The following is a 16557-nucleotide window of genomic DNA, read 5'->3' on the forward strand; positions in this document are numbered from 1 at the left end:
CGGTAGAATTAAAGTTCCACTATATCTAATCAGTAAATCAATGACTAACTTTCGTAGTGCTGGCTTTCAAATTGGCAAATTTTAAAATAAGTTGTCAACCCTATTTTACCAACTTAAGGGTTGATTTTCCAAAAATGGTGAAATAAGTATTTAATTATTTTTAATCCAAAACCCAAATACCGATTTTCATAGAGTTTACATCAAAACTGGGGGAATTCCATACAAACTTACAACCCTTATTTTACCCACATAGGGGTTGATTTTCCAAAAACGGTAGAACTAAAGTTCTATTATATCTAACCAGTAAAGCAATGGCTAACTTTCATAGTGCTGGCATCCAAAATGGAAAAATTCAAAAAAAGCTGTTCACCCCTATTTAACCACCTTTAGGGTTGATTTTGGAAAAACCCTTAGATTAGATTTTTATTACTTTAAATCAGAAAGCTAAATACCAATTTTCATCCAGTTTGCTTTAAAACTGACGGACTTTCATACTAACTTTCAACCCCCATTTAACCCCCTTAACGGTGGAATATCAAAAAATCCGTTCTTAGTGCGCATCTACATTATAAAATGAAGCTATGTTTCAAATTTCATGATTGTAGCTTCAGCAGTTCACTCAAAACCTTGATTAATACGTTTTGAACGTGAGTATCTTTTCGCTTTTATATATATAGATTTTTACACACAACATTTTGTTTTTTTTTTTTTATTTAAGATTTTTTTATCTTTCATTTTATATATACCTCTAACTTCGCACACCCTATCCTACTTTCCTTATTTGTCCCTTTCGCCACAGTATAAGGATCTATAGATATTTGTACCGTGCTTTCGCTGTCCTATGCGTAGGTTGTCTGGCTCGCTGCTTGGCGATAAGGCCGCCTATTGCATAGAGATGTGCCGAGTCAGGTCGACTCGAGTCTGTACTCGAGTACTTATAAGTGATACTAGTGATACTCGAATACTGACGGTACTCGTACTCTAACTCCAGTCTTATGTACCATATATATGGAAATTGTGTTTAGTAAATGCCCTTTTTTTTGCTCTTTATGCTATTCGTGGTATTACGAAGTACTCGAGTACATTGTGGATACTCTGGACTCGAGTACTGACGCGATTCTTTTATATATGAGTACTAAAGTAATCGAATACCAAAAATGGCCGACTCGGCACATCATTACTATTGCTTACTACTTTAACCTTAATTAATAACACTGTTAAATCTACTGTAAGTGTGCAATAAAGTATATTTTATTCTATTTCTAGTTCTGTCATCATCATCATCAACCCATTACTGTCCCACTGCTGGGCACAGTGGCACGGGTATCCTCTCTCAGAATGAGAATAACTAGCCATACCGCAGGCCAAGTGTGAGGTAGTTTGGTAGACTTCATATACCTTTTGAAACATTTTTTTTTAGATTTGACACTGAAATCATTAATTGGACAGCACCCGTCAATTGGATTTAATGTTTTAAATTCAACATTCTTGTCTGGGGTCATAACTATGACAAAGGTAGATCTCCCGCCAAGGTACCCGTGCTCCGATAGTATACAAGATGACATGGGGCTCTTCAAAATAGGTGCAAAAAGAGATCTCCTTCAAAGCCGGCGATGCATTGGCGACTCCTCTGGTTTTGCAAATGCAATTTGCAATTCCATCAGGTAGCACGTCTGCTTCATTGTTAGGCTCAAATATAAAAAAAAGAAAAAGAATATGTTTAGAAAACGTTTAACGTTTAGCGTGATTCGGAAATACTAATCGCGTCATCATATCATGGGATACAGAAAGTCGTCACGGAATTTATGCCATTCACGAGAAAACAGGAAGTGGTCATATTTTACCACCATTTGAAAATTAATACGAAAAATGCGTACAGATATACAAACTGTTGATTTATTTGATGTAAGTCGATATGTATTCAAAGCAAGGGAGCCAACGCATTTGCCTCAAGGTATTTTCTTCGTCTTACTTCCTACTTTACCATTGATATTAAATATTATTCTTCGAGTTACAGTCGAGTAAATTACTTTTAATGCACAATTTTCAAGTTAATAATTACGTTATGTTAGTTGATCCAATCTACGTATAACTAACTATTACTGTTCAGTGGGACAGGAATGGGTAAACCTCGACTACTGGTACTATGAGAGGTTTGCCTACTGTTATGGTAAAAGGCCATAGTCCACCGCAATTGTCTAGTGCATGTTAGTAGACTTTAAATACCTTTAATAAACTTTTTTAAAGAACTTTTAGTCACATAGGTTTCAAAGTGATAATATTTTTAATACACAGATAACTTTGAAAAATGAAAACAGTGCGTGCTTGGGATTGGAACATCGGACCTCTGATCAAGAGGTCAAATTTCAACCACTTGGCTATCTATATAAACATTAATTACTTTGTTTAGAGCTATTATAGTATTTTGCGACGTAATAAAATCACGAGGGACTTTACAATTTTTTAAGGCATATTTTAATGATGTGAGTGATGCAGGCAGATGCATAATACCGTGTTTTTGCTGTAATTATACATCAATGTAACATATTAAGTATGATTCCTAGAACTATAGGTACTATTGAAACACGCTTAAATTCCCAATTTGTTGTTTGATTTTGTATTCAAAATAATTTGATATTACTCAATGTTCTCTGATACATTCTGAAGACAATGAATTACATAGATGTACAGTAATATTGTATATTTAAAACATAATTGGATCAATATTCAATATTTAACTTTATTTTTATGTAATGTGTCATTTGGTTAATAAAAAGCAAAATCTGGTTTCGACTTCCGACTCAGATAAAATAAGATATGTACTTATAATGTGTGCAATATGTATTAATTTGATATCATTATCCGTGTAATGACGAACCTTAGTTACGATGGATACTATAATATAATCTGCTAAAAACATTACTTAAGAGAAAATATATTGCAATGATCCAAAACAAATTGAGATTTTTCATCACTGTGTTGTAAATAACCTTGATTTGCCGCAGTTTGTTCAAATAGTGGAACCAAATTACTGTTTTTATGCCTAAATAAAAAAAAAACGATAAACACTTTTATTTTACCTTGAAAATGTTTCCATAATTACTATCAACACAACGCAAGTAATTCAAAACACATTTAATTTCATTGATACACAAATTTGTTCAATCAATTGTTTCGAAACCAAATCGAGTTCGGAGGCGAAAGGCTTGAGAGAAACCGGTAGTACCTCTGTAATGAGTTTTTATAACATGATAAAAATTATAACAAACTGAATGTTGTTGTCCTTTGAAATGTCAATTTTCCTCTGCCAGTGTCTCGGTAGCCACCGAGAGCAGAGGAACCATGTGCGACTCGATCGTGAGGATGGAGGGCAAAGTGGCCATCGTGACGGGGGGTAGCTCCGGCATGGGGTACGAGACTGCCAAAACTCTAGCTCGGCGAGGAGCTAGGGTCATTATCGCGAGTCGAAACGAAACAAAACTAATTAGGGCGAGGGATACAATCATACAGAAAACAGGAAACCCTTACGTAAGCTATCGGCTGATAGATCTAGCGTCGTTGAAATCAGTGAGAACCTTCGCCAATGAAGTAGTGACTTGGGAACCTCAAATTGATGTGCTGATCAACAACGCTGGGGCTGTGGCGCTTGCGGACCGACTAACAGACGACGGACTCAACCTTACCATGCAAGTGAACTATTTCGGCACTTTTCTATTGACGTACCTATTGCTGCCTTTGTTGAAAGCATCAGCGCCTAGTCGTATCATCAATGGTTCGGCAGCGTCAATGTACGTCGGACATATAGATTTTGATCACTGGAACGACATTGGAAGGTTTGGTACGATAGAGGTTCTCGCGAATTCGAAGCTAGCTGCTACGCTATTCACCGCTGAGTTAGACAGAAGACTTAGAGGAACGGGTGTTACAGCGAATAGTTTTGATCCTTTCGTCGTTAAGGATACGGACATCCTGAACAACTTGCCTGAGCTAATGAGGAATATAACTCAGCTATTCATCAACATGATTGGACAGCCAAAAGAAGAAGTGGCGAAGCAATTGGCGTTCTTAGCATCAAATCCTGATTTAGAAAATGTTAGTGGAATGCATTATAAGTTCTGTCGGAAATGGATCAACCATTGGTTGGCTGGTGACAGTAAATTGACGGTAGACCTCTGGGAAGCGTCTAAAAGTGCTGTTGGAATTACTACTGAGGAAGATTGGGAGGCTAATACGTTATAGTGTGTTTGTGAGTTGTGACGTGACTCAGGGACTGTGTGCTCAATATTACATTTTTTCAGTGTTATTAAAGTTGATATAACTATTTATTGTTTCCTGCAGCGAGACACTGTTGTCAAGGTAATGTACCAACCTATTCAAGAATTCCAAGATACTCGTCATGGTTAGCCAAATTCAAATCTCCCAAATACGCGTTAGAACAGTTTAGGCACAGGAACGCATAAAGTCTCCTCAAAGCCTTCGTCCCTCCAAAATCAAAATATTTAATCCAAAGTGATTCTTAACAGATTTATTTTTGATATCAATAACCGTGGTAGGTTAACCGTTAGCAAAGTATTTTGTTATGGTGATGAGTTTGTGAAGAGAGATCGAAGCCCAATGGGATATAAAAAGGGTTGCAGACCATTTTAGTTCTATATAGAATTGAAAACCCCCTCATAATTACATATATTCACTTCTACTAGGTACATGATACGTGAACAACTTTCATAATAAAGCTCTTGGCCTTGAAATATGTTATTTAATGTGTGTTACATATCGAACGTAATGTAAAAATGTCGTCCATATACTCGTATTCGTTTACTGTACTCTTCTATTGAGCGTTTTACTTTTACTATCAATTACTCAAGCACTTCTAAAATATATTTAACTGGTATATTTTTTTAAATGTATATTTGTTATGATCATGGTTCCAAAATAAATATTTTGTTTGTGGCCAAAAAAGAAAAAATCCTATTTCGATATTCTTTCCTCGCGTATGCTTAAAGACAGATCTAGGTAACCTCTAAACTCCCCTCTCCCCTCCTCCTCAAAAGATAACCTATTTCTTTTAGAAAGACGATTATCTAGAGAATATTTAATTATAAAAACAAAATCCAGACTGCTTATACACAATACACGCATAATTTAAACGAATTTTGATCATCAGCGATTTTTGCACAATTTAAACGAACCCAATCATAATATATGTGGGCGCGCCGGTAGGTAGATCTACAATGGTACTTCGATTCAACTAATTTAACTAATATTTATAAAAATTATAGTTAAAATAATTAAACGAATAAGCGTTAATGCCACCACAGTAACAATAACACCCAAGCAAAATACCAAACAGTTCAGAGCACCACCGTGCCGTGCCCACTATTGGACAACTTCTGATCTGTTGACAGTTGCGCGCCCCTTTTTTATACCATGATACAGGTAGCCAATTGTTAATACGGAGCGGTAGTTCGAAATTAATATCATGTGATTTTAAAAACGGAATATTTATATATGAAATGAAGCATTCTCCCACACGGCCATTCTGACGAGCAGCCGTTACGGCTCGCGAACAAAAGTTTAAAAAAATAAAATTCAATAATATTAAAGAAGTGGATAAACTACTTTAGATTCGCGGATAATATAGTCTCAATTTTAACCACAGAAGCCAAATCTCATGGTACACAAAACACGTAACTTTAATTGGTTAACCCCATAACCGGTGTCTAATAGTGTAAATAAATGGTCGTGTCACATGAAAAGAACTGCCAAATCACATGGCTGATGTCAAGTCACATGACATCATACATTCGCTAAGTCACATAGCTTACGTACATAATTGATTATTATCTGAAAAGAATTGCCAAATCACATGGCTGATGTCAAGTCACATGACATCATAAATTCGCTAAGTCACATAGCTTACGTACGTAATTGATTATTATCTGAAAAGAATTGCCAAATCACATGGCTGATGTCAAGTCCCATGACATCATAAATTCGCTAAGTCACATAGCTTACGTACATAATTGATTATTTCCTGAAAAGAATTGCCAAATCACATGGCACTCGGGTTATTATCAAACATAAACGTGACTGTTGGCCAGACAATCATCGATATGCAAGACAATCCCGATAACACTGAACTTACAATCCACATACCGTTCCAAAGTTCGCAGGTACTTAAGAGAAACACAAAGTTTTTACCAGATTTTTGACTGTCGATACTGTCATTGCTTCACAGGGTTCACAGTCATCTGACATGTTCAAATAGTTTACTTTCCATAGCACATGTTCTCGTAGTCTGAAAACACATTACATTATATGTATAGTCAATAATTATATACGATATAACGAGAGAGCTCCGCGTTTCGTTCATGGTTTGAGAGTAAAATCTACAGATCTTTTCGTTTGGCTCGCTTAAATCTATGGCATAGTCTTCTGCATCGCCAAACGTACACTGGGTAGACTCCAGATACCCTTGAGAATATATTTCCCGATGTGTAGTTCTTCACGATGTCTTCCTTTACCGAATTTGTTATAATGTGTCTGACTATCTCAGACAGGATTTCTTGAAAATCATTAATGCCTTTTAAGTCAGCTCATTTGACTATGACAGAATTTTATAAGAAACTATTCGAGACCTGCTCAAAACCATGCACGAGTGCTTTTCTTATTTAGAACTGTAAACAAATAAGCTGTAACAAGCATAAAAATAAAAAAGTAAAAGTTAATTTGAAACCGAAAAACCTGATGTCTACAACACAAATGTGTGAAAATAATAATAAAGTGAATTGTCACGTTCAAAACAGTTTTAATGTCAACTTTACATACAGTAAAGAAAATATCAGAGCAGCAAGTACTCCGTGGTCGTTATTCTTAATAAAATAATTAAAATACTATTGCCTTACCATAACATGAGCTATAGTTCGTACCGTTCATGTGATGACGTCAAATGCCAACGAAATAACACTCTGAAGTCCACAGTTACATTACAACGAAAACCAGGTCATTAAACGTAAAAAGTTATTGGAGTCATCCTACCTTCATTATATTATTTACCTTATATCATTTTACTTTTACCTTGATTATTACAATTACCTTCGTTTGTGCGATAGGCATTGCTGCAAACAAAGTCTTTACCACACAATAATGATCACACATTGCAGAGTCCAATTTGACAGTAGTGTATGTACTCTTGTCTCATTTTCTTTTTGCAGTATTCGATTTTTTCGAATTTTATCAGAACTTGCAGTAGGTATATAATTGCTCGTCCGAACCTGACTTTGACTTATAAATCTGCAAAGATATACATTTTAATTCGTAGAATAACAAACAGCGGTCAAAACAGTATGAACACAAAATAAAAACGAATATTTTGTGGTATGAACCTCGAGTTCCAATACAATATCTGAAAATAATAGAATTACCTATTTCAATTTAATATAACTCATACGTAACAGTATCTGTTATCACAAGAAATTGTGAATAACTTCCAAAAGTTGTTGTAATTAACCATTTGCAAGAATAATAAGTACCTACAAATACCATTATTTCGTCCCGGATTGATTTATACATAATATTCGCTCACACACAAAAACTTTAAACCAAATTTCATACCTCTAGAAGTAGCAAACGAGCATGCAGTCCACCTGATGGTAAGTGGCTACTGAGGCCCATCAACACCTTCAACACAGCAGAGCCTAACACTGCTGTATGGTATTGGTATTGCCGGACCATAAAGGTTTCTACCACCTTTACAAACTTTACCTGCTTGAGTGTAACGACGATAAAGTTATGAAAAGGAGAAAAACATGCCGAATTGTTTCGTATAATATAAACATTGCGTGCGTGAATATTTTGAATTTGTTATATCCACAGTCGTATATCTAGACGTAATGTCGTCATCTGCACAGTTACAAAACTAAATAAAATAACAATAAACTCCTTATGTCAATGAATAATTAAAACGTTTAGATTGTTAGCTAGATTACATGATGGTATAGTTGACTTACCACTGTTAAAGTATTCACTAAAGGTACCAACATAATATAATTTCACACGTAAAGTCTAGGATCGTGATGTACGTCATCTCGAAAGGTATTATTTACTATGACACAAAATACGAAAGAAGATCCAATAACAATTTAAACTACTGTAAAACAAGTTCAAACTTTAAGTTATTATTAAAAATACTTGATCGACTCCGAGCGAGGCTGATGAATTGTCTTTATTAAATTAAACCTTTAAACACATTTGACCGATCAAAATGCTTACAGCTTTGCACCATTATTCTTTACTTCTGCAATTTTTAAAGTGAATAGCAAGTAATAGTTACACATTATGTCACAAAACAATGTGAAAATTACAGAAGACTAAATGTTTATTAATAAGTTATAACTTACGTTAATTCACCTTTTTTTTGCCTAGTCCAATACACCATTTGGAGTGATGCGAACGTTACCAAACTCCTTTTCTTCAGCTTTACCTTAATGTATCCTTCGCAAATTGTAACCTTTATCAATAACTTTAAATACACAAATTTGTAAGAGCACAAAGTCGCTTACCAATAAACAACTTACTGACTCACCACCAGAATCTAAATGTTACATTTTCATTCAATTTTGGTCCACGTCTACGGCCATCACAAGTCAAGTGTTGTTACAAAACCCCCAATAAGCAGCTTTCATTTTAGTTACAGATTCTGGGAACAAGCGCTAGGTAAATATTATTAGATAGCATCCTACTAAAAATGACAAGCGCTGGTTGACCTTTCAATGAGCACAATACATATCTCACTATCACGGTGTTCCAGGTGAAACTAGAAATAAAACTTACGAAATTCACGGGCCATGGAATTGCGATGGCAAAAAGTATGCTACCTGATTTATCAAACCTTTTACTTCAATAATAATCTTCATTGTGACTAGTTTTATTTTAAGACTGGGAGTTTATTAAGAATGTTAAATGCATTACAACGAATAAGTACATACAAAAGGGTAGATATCAGAACTTGTATTCACAATCGTAAAATATTTTTTTTTTGCAGCGCAATAATTTAAAACAATATGATCGTTATTCATTTACTTATTTAGCATAAGCAAGCATCGACTCTTAAAGAGTTGATATAAGCAACGAAACTGTGAAAAGCATAGTAGAAATTACTCGAAGATTTTAAAAACCCAAAACATTTCTAAAAAAATGTCGGTACCTACGAGTGTGATTGTTAAATTTTTCGCGCATAACCAAATATTTTCATATTAGTGATTCTTATAATCTTTAACAACTTTCAAATAGCAAAATTGAAAATATAAAAACCATTGGTTTGATCATACCGGAGCGCCAATCGTTCGCCAATGAGTCTCGGCGCCAATGAGTCTTAATTACGAAAACGGTTAACATGGACGATGCTAACCACCTTCCACCTTCTCAATTTTCATACCCAAGCTTGCGGTACCCAAGCTTGCGGTTGCTTTCACACGCTTGCTAAAATAATGCACATAAAATTATTACAATATTTAGACAAACCGTACACGTTACTCACGCAACCGGTTTCATCATGTGTTTCACACACAGCTCCTCCAATGTCGAAGGCCTTGTCAATATCGCCTCTATTGCGCGTCCCAAACTGTCGTCAGGAGTACAGCCACGATAAATTCTTCAGTAGAACACTTCCTATACACGCGGTTGATTATCTTCTGTTACCGTTACTTTAAAACTATTACGTAATAAAAAGGGCGTATCCTATCCCGATTCTGATGTGGGCGCGCCGGTAGGTAGATCTACAATGGTACTTCGATTCAACTAATTTAACTAATATTTATAAAAATTATAGTTAAAATAATTAAACGAATAAGCGTTAATGCCACCACAGTAACAATAACACCCAAGCAAAATACCAAACAGTTCAGAGCACCACCGTGCCGTGCCCACTATTGGACAACTTCTGATCTGTTGACAGTTGCGCGCCCCTTTTTTATACCATGATACAGGTAGCCAATTGTTAATACGGAGCGGTAGTTCGAAATTAATATCATGTGATTTTAAAAACGGAATATTTATATATGAAATGAAGCATTCTCCCACATATAAGCTGCAGGGCATCCCAAACAATGAGATACATACAAGAGAAAGAGCTCGAACGACTTGTAGCCAAGCAATAAGTGGAAACAGCTTATAAACAGCTAAGACCTCCCCCGTGAAGGAATACTTATCAGTGACCCCACGGGGAGCAACGAAGGCAGACGAGAGAGACTGTTTTTTGTCGCTACCAGGCCAAGTCCGACATGCGGGGTCCAAGACATCTAGACCCTATCATACGTCAGTGTATTTTTTCCCTCAGAAAAAAATAAACATACATAAGTACAGAAAAAGAACATACATACATAGGCTACAGAAACACTAATCTCCGCAGTCGGTTAGAAATATGACTTAAAACTATAGCCGGTGGATAGACCCCGGAAATAGTTAAAAAAAAAACGCTAACGCTTTCTACACTCACAGCCCCACACTAGGATTCCTTGTGCCGTGAGTGCCATGGACACACATAGAGACAAATACACAAACACCTAGACCCAGAAACAGAAATCAAAATTCATCATTCAGATATCTGTCTGGCCGGGAATCGAACCCGGGACCCTCTGCGCATAAGACCGGTATGGTGACCGCTGTGTCACGCGGGTCGTCAAAATGTTAAAATGTTAATCGTTAATGATAATGTTAATCGTCGTTAAAATGTTATTTTTCCTTATGAATTAATTTATAGAATATAATTGGCAATTCATTTGTTGCCAATGCAATACAATTATGTCCAAGGGTCAAAACCAGTCTTGAGCATAATAATTATATTATTTACCTAGGTAATGATAATTAAATTTACATAAAATCTAGAATACTTACTTGCCTTTTGGAAGGTTAGTTTAAGTGATCCATGTATACATTTTTTTAAATTAATAAAATTATTTTATCTATATATTTTTTGTCTGGGTGAACTAAAACGGCGGTATACGAAATTACTTCTAAATACGAAATTACTACTAAAGAGCCATTTTTTATCTTTCACGCTATGCTCTAATCTGCCATCATCCACACCCCTCCACTGTAGCGCGAGAACTACTTCACGCTAAAAATTGGTGTGGCGGTGGTATCCCCTGTCGAACCACACTATTAAATAAATAAACCATATATTGAATAAATAAATAAATCCTGGTTCTATCACCTTTCAATAAGAGGACAGATTTAAACAACTTCATCACGAACGGATGTTTTTCCTTTCCAATAAAAACAATATTACATCGTCACGCCATTTAGATATACATGCAAAAGTTCAGTAAATCACAAATCGGGAATTGATTTTTTTTCTTGAAATAGTTTATTTAGACGCCTTTCACCAGTGAAAATAAATAAAAACTTGAAATAACATTCACACTATTAGCTATATCGCACGCGTTATATTTTTAAGAATTTTGAAGGGTAACTAATGTAATATACTACTTATCATAGATAAGAAAATATAAAGGTGGTATAATAACATTACGATACTTTAGATAACTACCTACAAGCTATGTAGTATGTACATAAATAAGTAAATACATAAATAATAAAGTATTTTGAATGCCATTGATTTCCGGCATTGTGAACTTTTCATTTAATTCCAGGCAAACAATTTTTTTTAAGATATATAAAGTAATCGACTGTAAATATGTTTAAATCATTCTACATGTCAAAAACTAGAGTGCCACACTGAATATAAATACTTACTTAGTTACTTCATCATCAACCCATCACTGTCCCACTGCTGGGCACGGGTCTCCTCTCAGAAGGATTAGGCCATAGTCCACCGCGCTGGCCAAGTGCGTATTGGTAGACTTCACACACCTTTGAGTTTTTTTTTTTATAAAATCTCTCAGGTATGCAGGTTTCCTCACGATGTTTTCCTTCACCGTTTAGCAAGTGATAATTAATTTCTAATACGCACATAACTTTTGAAAAATCAGAGGTGCGTGCCTGGGATTTGAACATTGAACCCCTCGATCGAGAGGCAGAGTTTCTTAACCACTAGGCTATCACTGCTCAATTATTTATTATTATACTTAGTTACTTAGCCAAGACAATTTCTACATAGATATCCCAAACCTATACCAAATATTTTTATTTTTACTTTAATATTACAATCTAATTTTGCAATTAATTATCATATCATGTTCATAAATTAAAAGAATGATGTGTAACGCTCTAAAACAGCAATAGGCTTAGAAGGCCTAGAGGCAGGTTCCGCTTACGTAACGATTTCTTGTTACTACACTACTGTTGTGTACATTATTATTGCGTTAGGAGGGACATTTTCAATACGAAATTCTTATAGAACAGTATTTTTTTTAATATAATACAGGAGTAACAGACGACCATTCAATCCACCTGATAATAAGTGACTTCTGCAGCCCATGGACATCGGTAATCAACCCCATATAGGATTCCTACCTGAGGTCGGCAATAGATGAGCCGCTACCCCTGAGGACAAAGCTGGAACGCCTTAAAATGTATGACTCGGATGTATGTATGTGTGTGTCTGTAATTATTAGGTTTTACCTTTTTGCATCAGTGATGGTGGTCACTAGAAATGGTAAAATCTATAAATGAATTGTGAAAAGCAATTGTTTTTTACGGAAGTAGCAAACGAGCATGCAGTTCATCTGGTGGTAAGTGGCAGCCATCCATGGACATCTATATTCAACCTGGGATAGGATTAGATTACTATCTGATATCGTCAACCAATGCGTTTTGCGGGTTAAGTTGGAACACCTTGTTTGAGTGCAAGTTTTGTAATTAATGTTATACGATAAAATTTATCTCCAGTGCAAGCAACTCTCAATGTGTTTCAGTTAAAGAGATATAAATAATACACTATATTAAGAGGATTGTTATAGGTAAATAACAAATTTATAAATAAGCACACAAAAAGACCTAAGGAAGTAAAAATGACTGTTTTACTTGTAATACAAGTTTAATATAATGACAGGCGACTAAAATGAAAAACAAAACATTTTCACTGCAAGTATAGTCCGCGTAAAACTGCTAGTCCGCTCTGAGAAATGAAATAGCGTCGCCATAGCATATTGTGTGACCTGCTCGCAACAACTTCAGAGCGGACTAGCAGTTTGGCGATAACTGTACAAGTGAACATTGAGTGTTGTTTTCAAAAGGGACGATGGATGGATGGAAGAACAAAGTCCATGATTAATGATCGTATAATTTATGAACAGTAAGGTAATATTTAAAACAACAGTTTCGTGTTCATTAAGAAGAAACCCCTAGGAAACGACGACACAACTTAACTATTACATAATAAGTATATTGTGATTTAAATAGACCGGTCATGGAATGGTGAGTATTCATTTCTTACAAAATATTGTTGTGTTACTTTCTACAATAAAATTCACGATGAAAGTTTTAAACTTCATAAATGGTTAACCTCGAATCTTTTCAAAAATACTTTTAATTAAAGTAACTTTATAATATACCTACTCTGATAGTCCTTGATAATGGAAACATGATATTAAGGTCCGCGTGAACAAGTTTAATTAAGTTGATTTAAGGTCAATACTACAAGGATTTAAACTGGAGCACCAAACTGATCTTATTGTCTATATTAAGGCAAGGAAAATTGTCCTGAAATAACAGTTTAAAATCATGGTCACCATACCTTAATTTTTTAACTATGTTCATTCACCTCATTTCCTTGAGTAGGTATATATGGTGTATTTATTGACCAAACCGTGACTAACAGTAACGAGATCTCAGTTCTAACATAACATCGTGCGTAAACATGCGTCTGAGATGTCTCTGCGTGATGAATTTACGAACTGTGAGAGTGATGTCCGTTTGGACGGCAAGGTGGCGCTCGTGACCGGAGCGACGTCAGGCACTGGATATGAAATCGCCAAGAACTTCGCGAACCGAGGAGCCAGGGTTATCATCGCCAGTCGCAACACCGAGAAATTAGAAAAGACGAAAGCCAACCTCATTGAATCTACCGGCAACCCTAACGTAGTGCACAGGCAAATGGACTTCGAATCTTTAAAATCGGTACGAGCGTTCGTAACTGAGATGTATACTTACGAACCCAGGCTGGACATATTGGTGAACAACATCGGAGCGATTGGATTGGAGGACCGGCTGACTGAAGACAATTTGAATTTGATGATGCAAGTGAATTATTTTGGAACATTTCTCTTGACGTTTCTATTATTCCCATTGATGAAATTGTCAGCACCTAGCAGGATAGTGAACGTGTCTTCCTTGGCCCTAATTCTTGGACACATAGAGATTGATCAGATGAACGAAGTTGGAAGATATTCGAATTTCGGAATATACTCCAACGCGAAGCTTGCTGATGTCTTATTTACTGTCGAAATGAATAAACGTATTCAAGGCAGCGGAGTGAGTGTGTTCAGCATGGATCCAGGTTTAGGAAAATCGGAGTTCTTTCGGCACTATGATGATGGATTTTGGAAGTCTGCTTTAAATACAGCGTTGCTGATATTTGGACGACGGCTACACAGAGTGGCTACGATGTCGGTGTTCCTGGCGATAGACCCAAGAGTAGCTGATTCAAGTGGCAAACACTTTCGAGATTGTGCAGAATTTTACAGCACGTGGTTTGCTAATGATACTAACCTCACGTGTAGTCTTTGGGAGAGATCTAAGCAGCTAGTCAGGATACATCCCCAAGAAGATTGGGAAACTAATTTTCTTTATTACTAACAAGCTGACCCGGCAAACTTTGTACCGCCTCAAAATCTATTTATCAAATATATTTCATATAAAATATAGCCTATGTTAAACGTGGATAATGTAGCTTTCGAATGGTGAAAAAATTTTTAAAACCGGTCCAGTACTTTTTGAGCCTATTAATTACAATCAAACAAACAAAATTTTCCTCTTTATAATATTAGTATAGATAATTTAATGAACTAAAAACCTAACTAAAATATCACAATGAAAAACTTGAATCCTGACGATTCTGATTAGAAGAATGAGACTAAATTATTAAAATTGTGTATTGCAATCGGTTCTTGATAAGTGTTCAAAATTTTGAATTAATCTGACCGATCAAAGTGGATAAAAATCTTGTTCAAAGATTCCAATACACACAGGTCAAGCTAATAAAAGCGTGATAAACGGGTATTTTGTCAATTGTGAGTAGATTGTAAAAGTGAATTTTAATTTTGGTTTAGGTAAAAAATAGTCCGGACGTTGATTGAATATATTTAATGTCACGGAGATCAAATAAATTAATTAATTATATTGCATTTCGAAACAAGAACTTGTTTTAAATTATTTCCTTTCTTATTATTAATGTCACATTTTTTCTTGGCGTCTGATTATTATTAAAATTATGACGTTCCATCCTTCCTTTAAAACGGAACAAAGTAGCACTTAACATTGCTGTCATTAGGCAGAAATAGGTGTGACGTTGGTGCCTCCGGAGTCGAACTACAAAGGATTATACCACCTTCAATTTTCATATTCAACATGATCAAAACATCATTAATCTTTAAGCTGACCATTGTCTATTATCGTTTGAGCTACCGGTAGATTTAGCGATTATGTGGAGGTTAAACAATAACTGCCTTCCTCTTCCACCCATATTTTTCTAACTAGATCAAACATACCGCTCGTTGGTCGCGCAAACATCAATTCGGACGTTCCAGCGACAGCGGCTGAGCTACTGCCCAGTAGCTTAGGAAGGTAATACATGAGTGATAGTGACACAAGCCAGCGACAGACGGCGACCGTTAACAACAGTCGTCAACAAGGGTCGGTGACCCTCGGCGGCTGACGGCGGCTGTCGCTCGTACATTAAATTCCTTAAGGGACAAAATGATATCCTACAAAACTAGCAGTCAGCTTGCATCGAAACACAACTACTTCAAGCCACCACTTGTATCACCTTTCAAAATGTTTTTAAATACTATAGACCCTTAACACATCCATAACCAGATTTAAACGTTAACATACATTGTTCAAATTATTAGCTGACAATTTTAAATATTCGCATGGGTCGCACAAAACTGTGTCAGTGAAACCACTCTTCTTCTTAGCCGGTTTGTAAGTACAGCTACAGTAACAACTTACGGATGGCAAGGGCACGTGTTAAGAATGTTATGATATATTTCGAGGTCGTCAAACCTGTACTGTTTGTTGCCAAATCCCAGAGCCAAGGTCTCAGACCAAAAAAGATAAACATTGAAAAAATTTAACCTACGTAATGTAGGTACAGGAATTTTGCAGGCATCCAATACCTACTTTAATACAATTAAAGATTCGATGAATAAATACGTACATATATTTATTTATTAATTTACTTATTTTAACATATTTTTTATAATATGGGAGTTGCAGACGAGCACACAAACGACGACTCGGCAAAAGGAGTACAGAACGCCCCCCGACCAGGTGGACTGACGACCTGAAGCGGACGGCGGGTAATCGCTGGATTCAGACGGCTCAAGACCGGTCGGAGTGGCGCAAATTAGGGGAGGCCTATGTCCAGCAGTGGAC

General features: G+C 35.9%; 2 protein-coding genes across 2 annotated transcripts; both read left to right on the top strand.

Moving 5' to 3' along the window:
* Positions 1–3290: 3290 nt before the first annotated feature.
* LOC140749053 (retinol dehydrogenase 13) lies at positions 3291–4748 on the top strand. Its single transcript, XM_073082070.1, has one exon. It carries the CDS (start codon positions 3343–3345, stop codon positions 4237–4239), a length of 897 nt encoding a protein of 298 aa, XP_072938171.1. The 5' UTR covers positions 3291–3342; the 3' UTR covers positions 4240–4748.
* Positions 4749–13757: 9009 nt separating this feature from the next.
* LOC140749186 (retinol dehydrogenase 13-like) lies at positions 13758–15305 on the top strand. Its single transcript, XM_073082231.1, has one exon. It carries the CDS (start codon positions 13831–13833, stop codon positions 14755–14757), a length of 927 nt encoding a protein of 308 aa, XP_072938332.1. The 5' UTR covers positions 13758–13830; the 3' UTR covers positions 14758–15305.
* The last annotated feature ends 1252 nt before the right edge of the window (positions 15306–16557 follow it).

This window comes from Epargyreus clarus, unplaced genomic scaffold (genome assembly GCF_041222505.1).
Source record: "Epargyreus clarus isolate Ecla_fem2 unplaced genomic scaffold, WU_Ecla_fem_2.2 ptg000017l, whole genome shotgun sequence".
In the NCBI taxonomy this organism is placed as follows: Eukaryota; Metazoa; Arthropoda; class Insecta; order Lepidoptera; family Hesperiidae; genus Epargyreus; species Epargyreus clarus.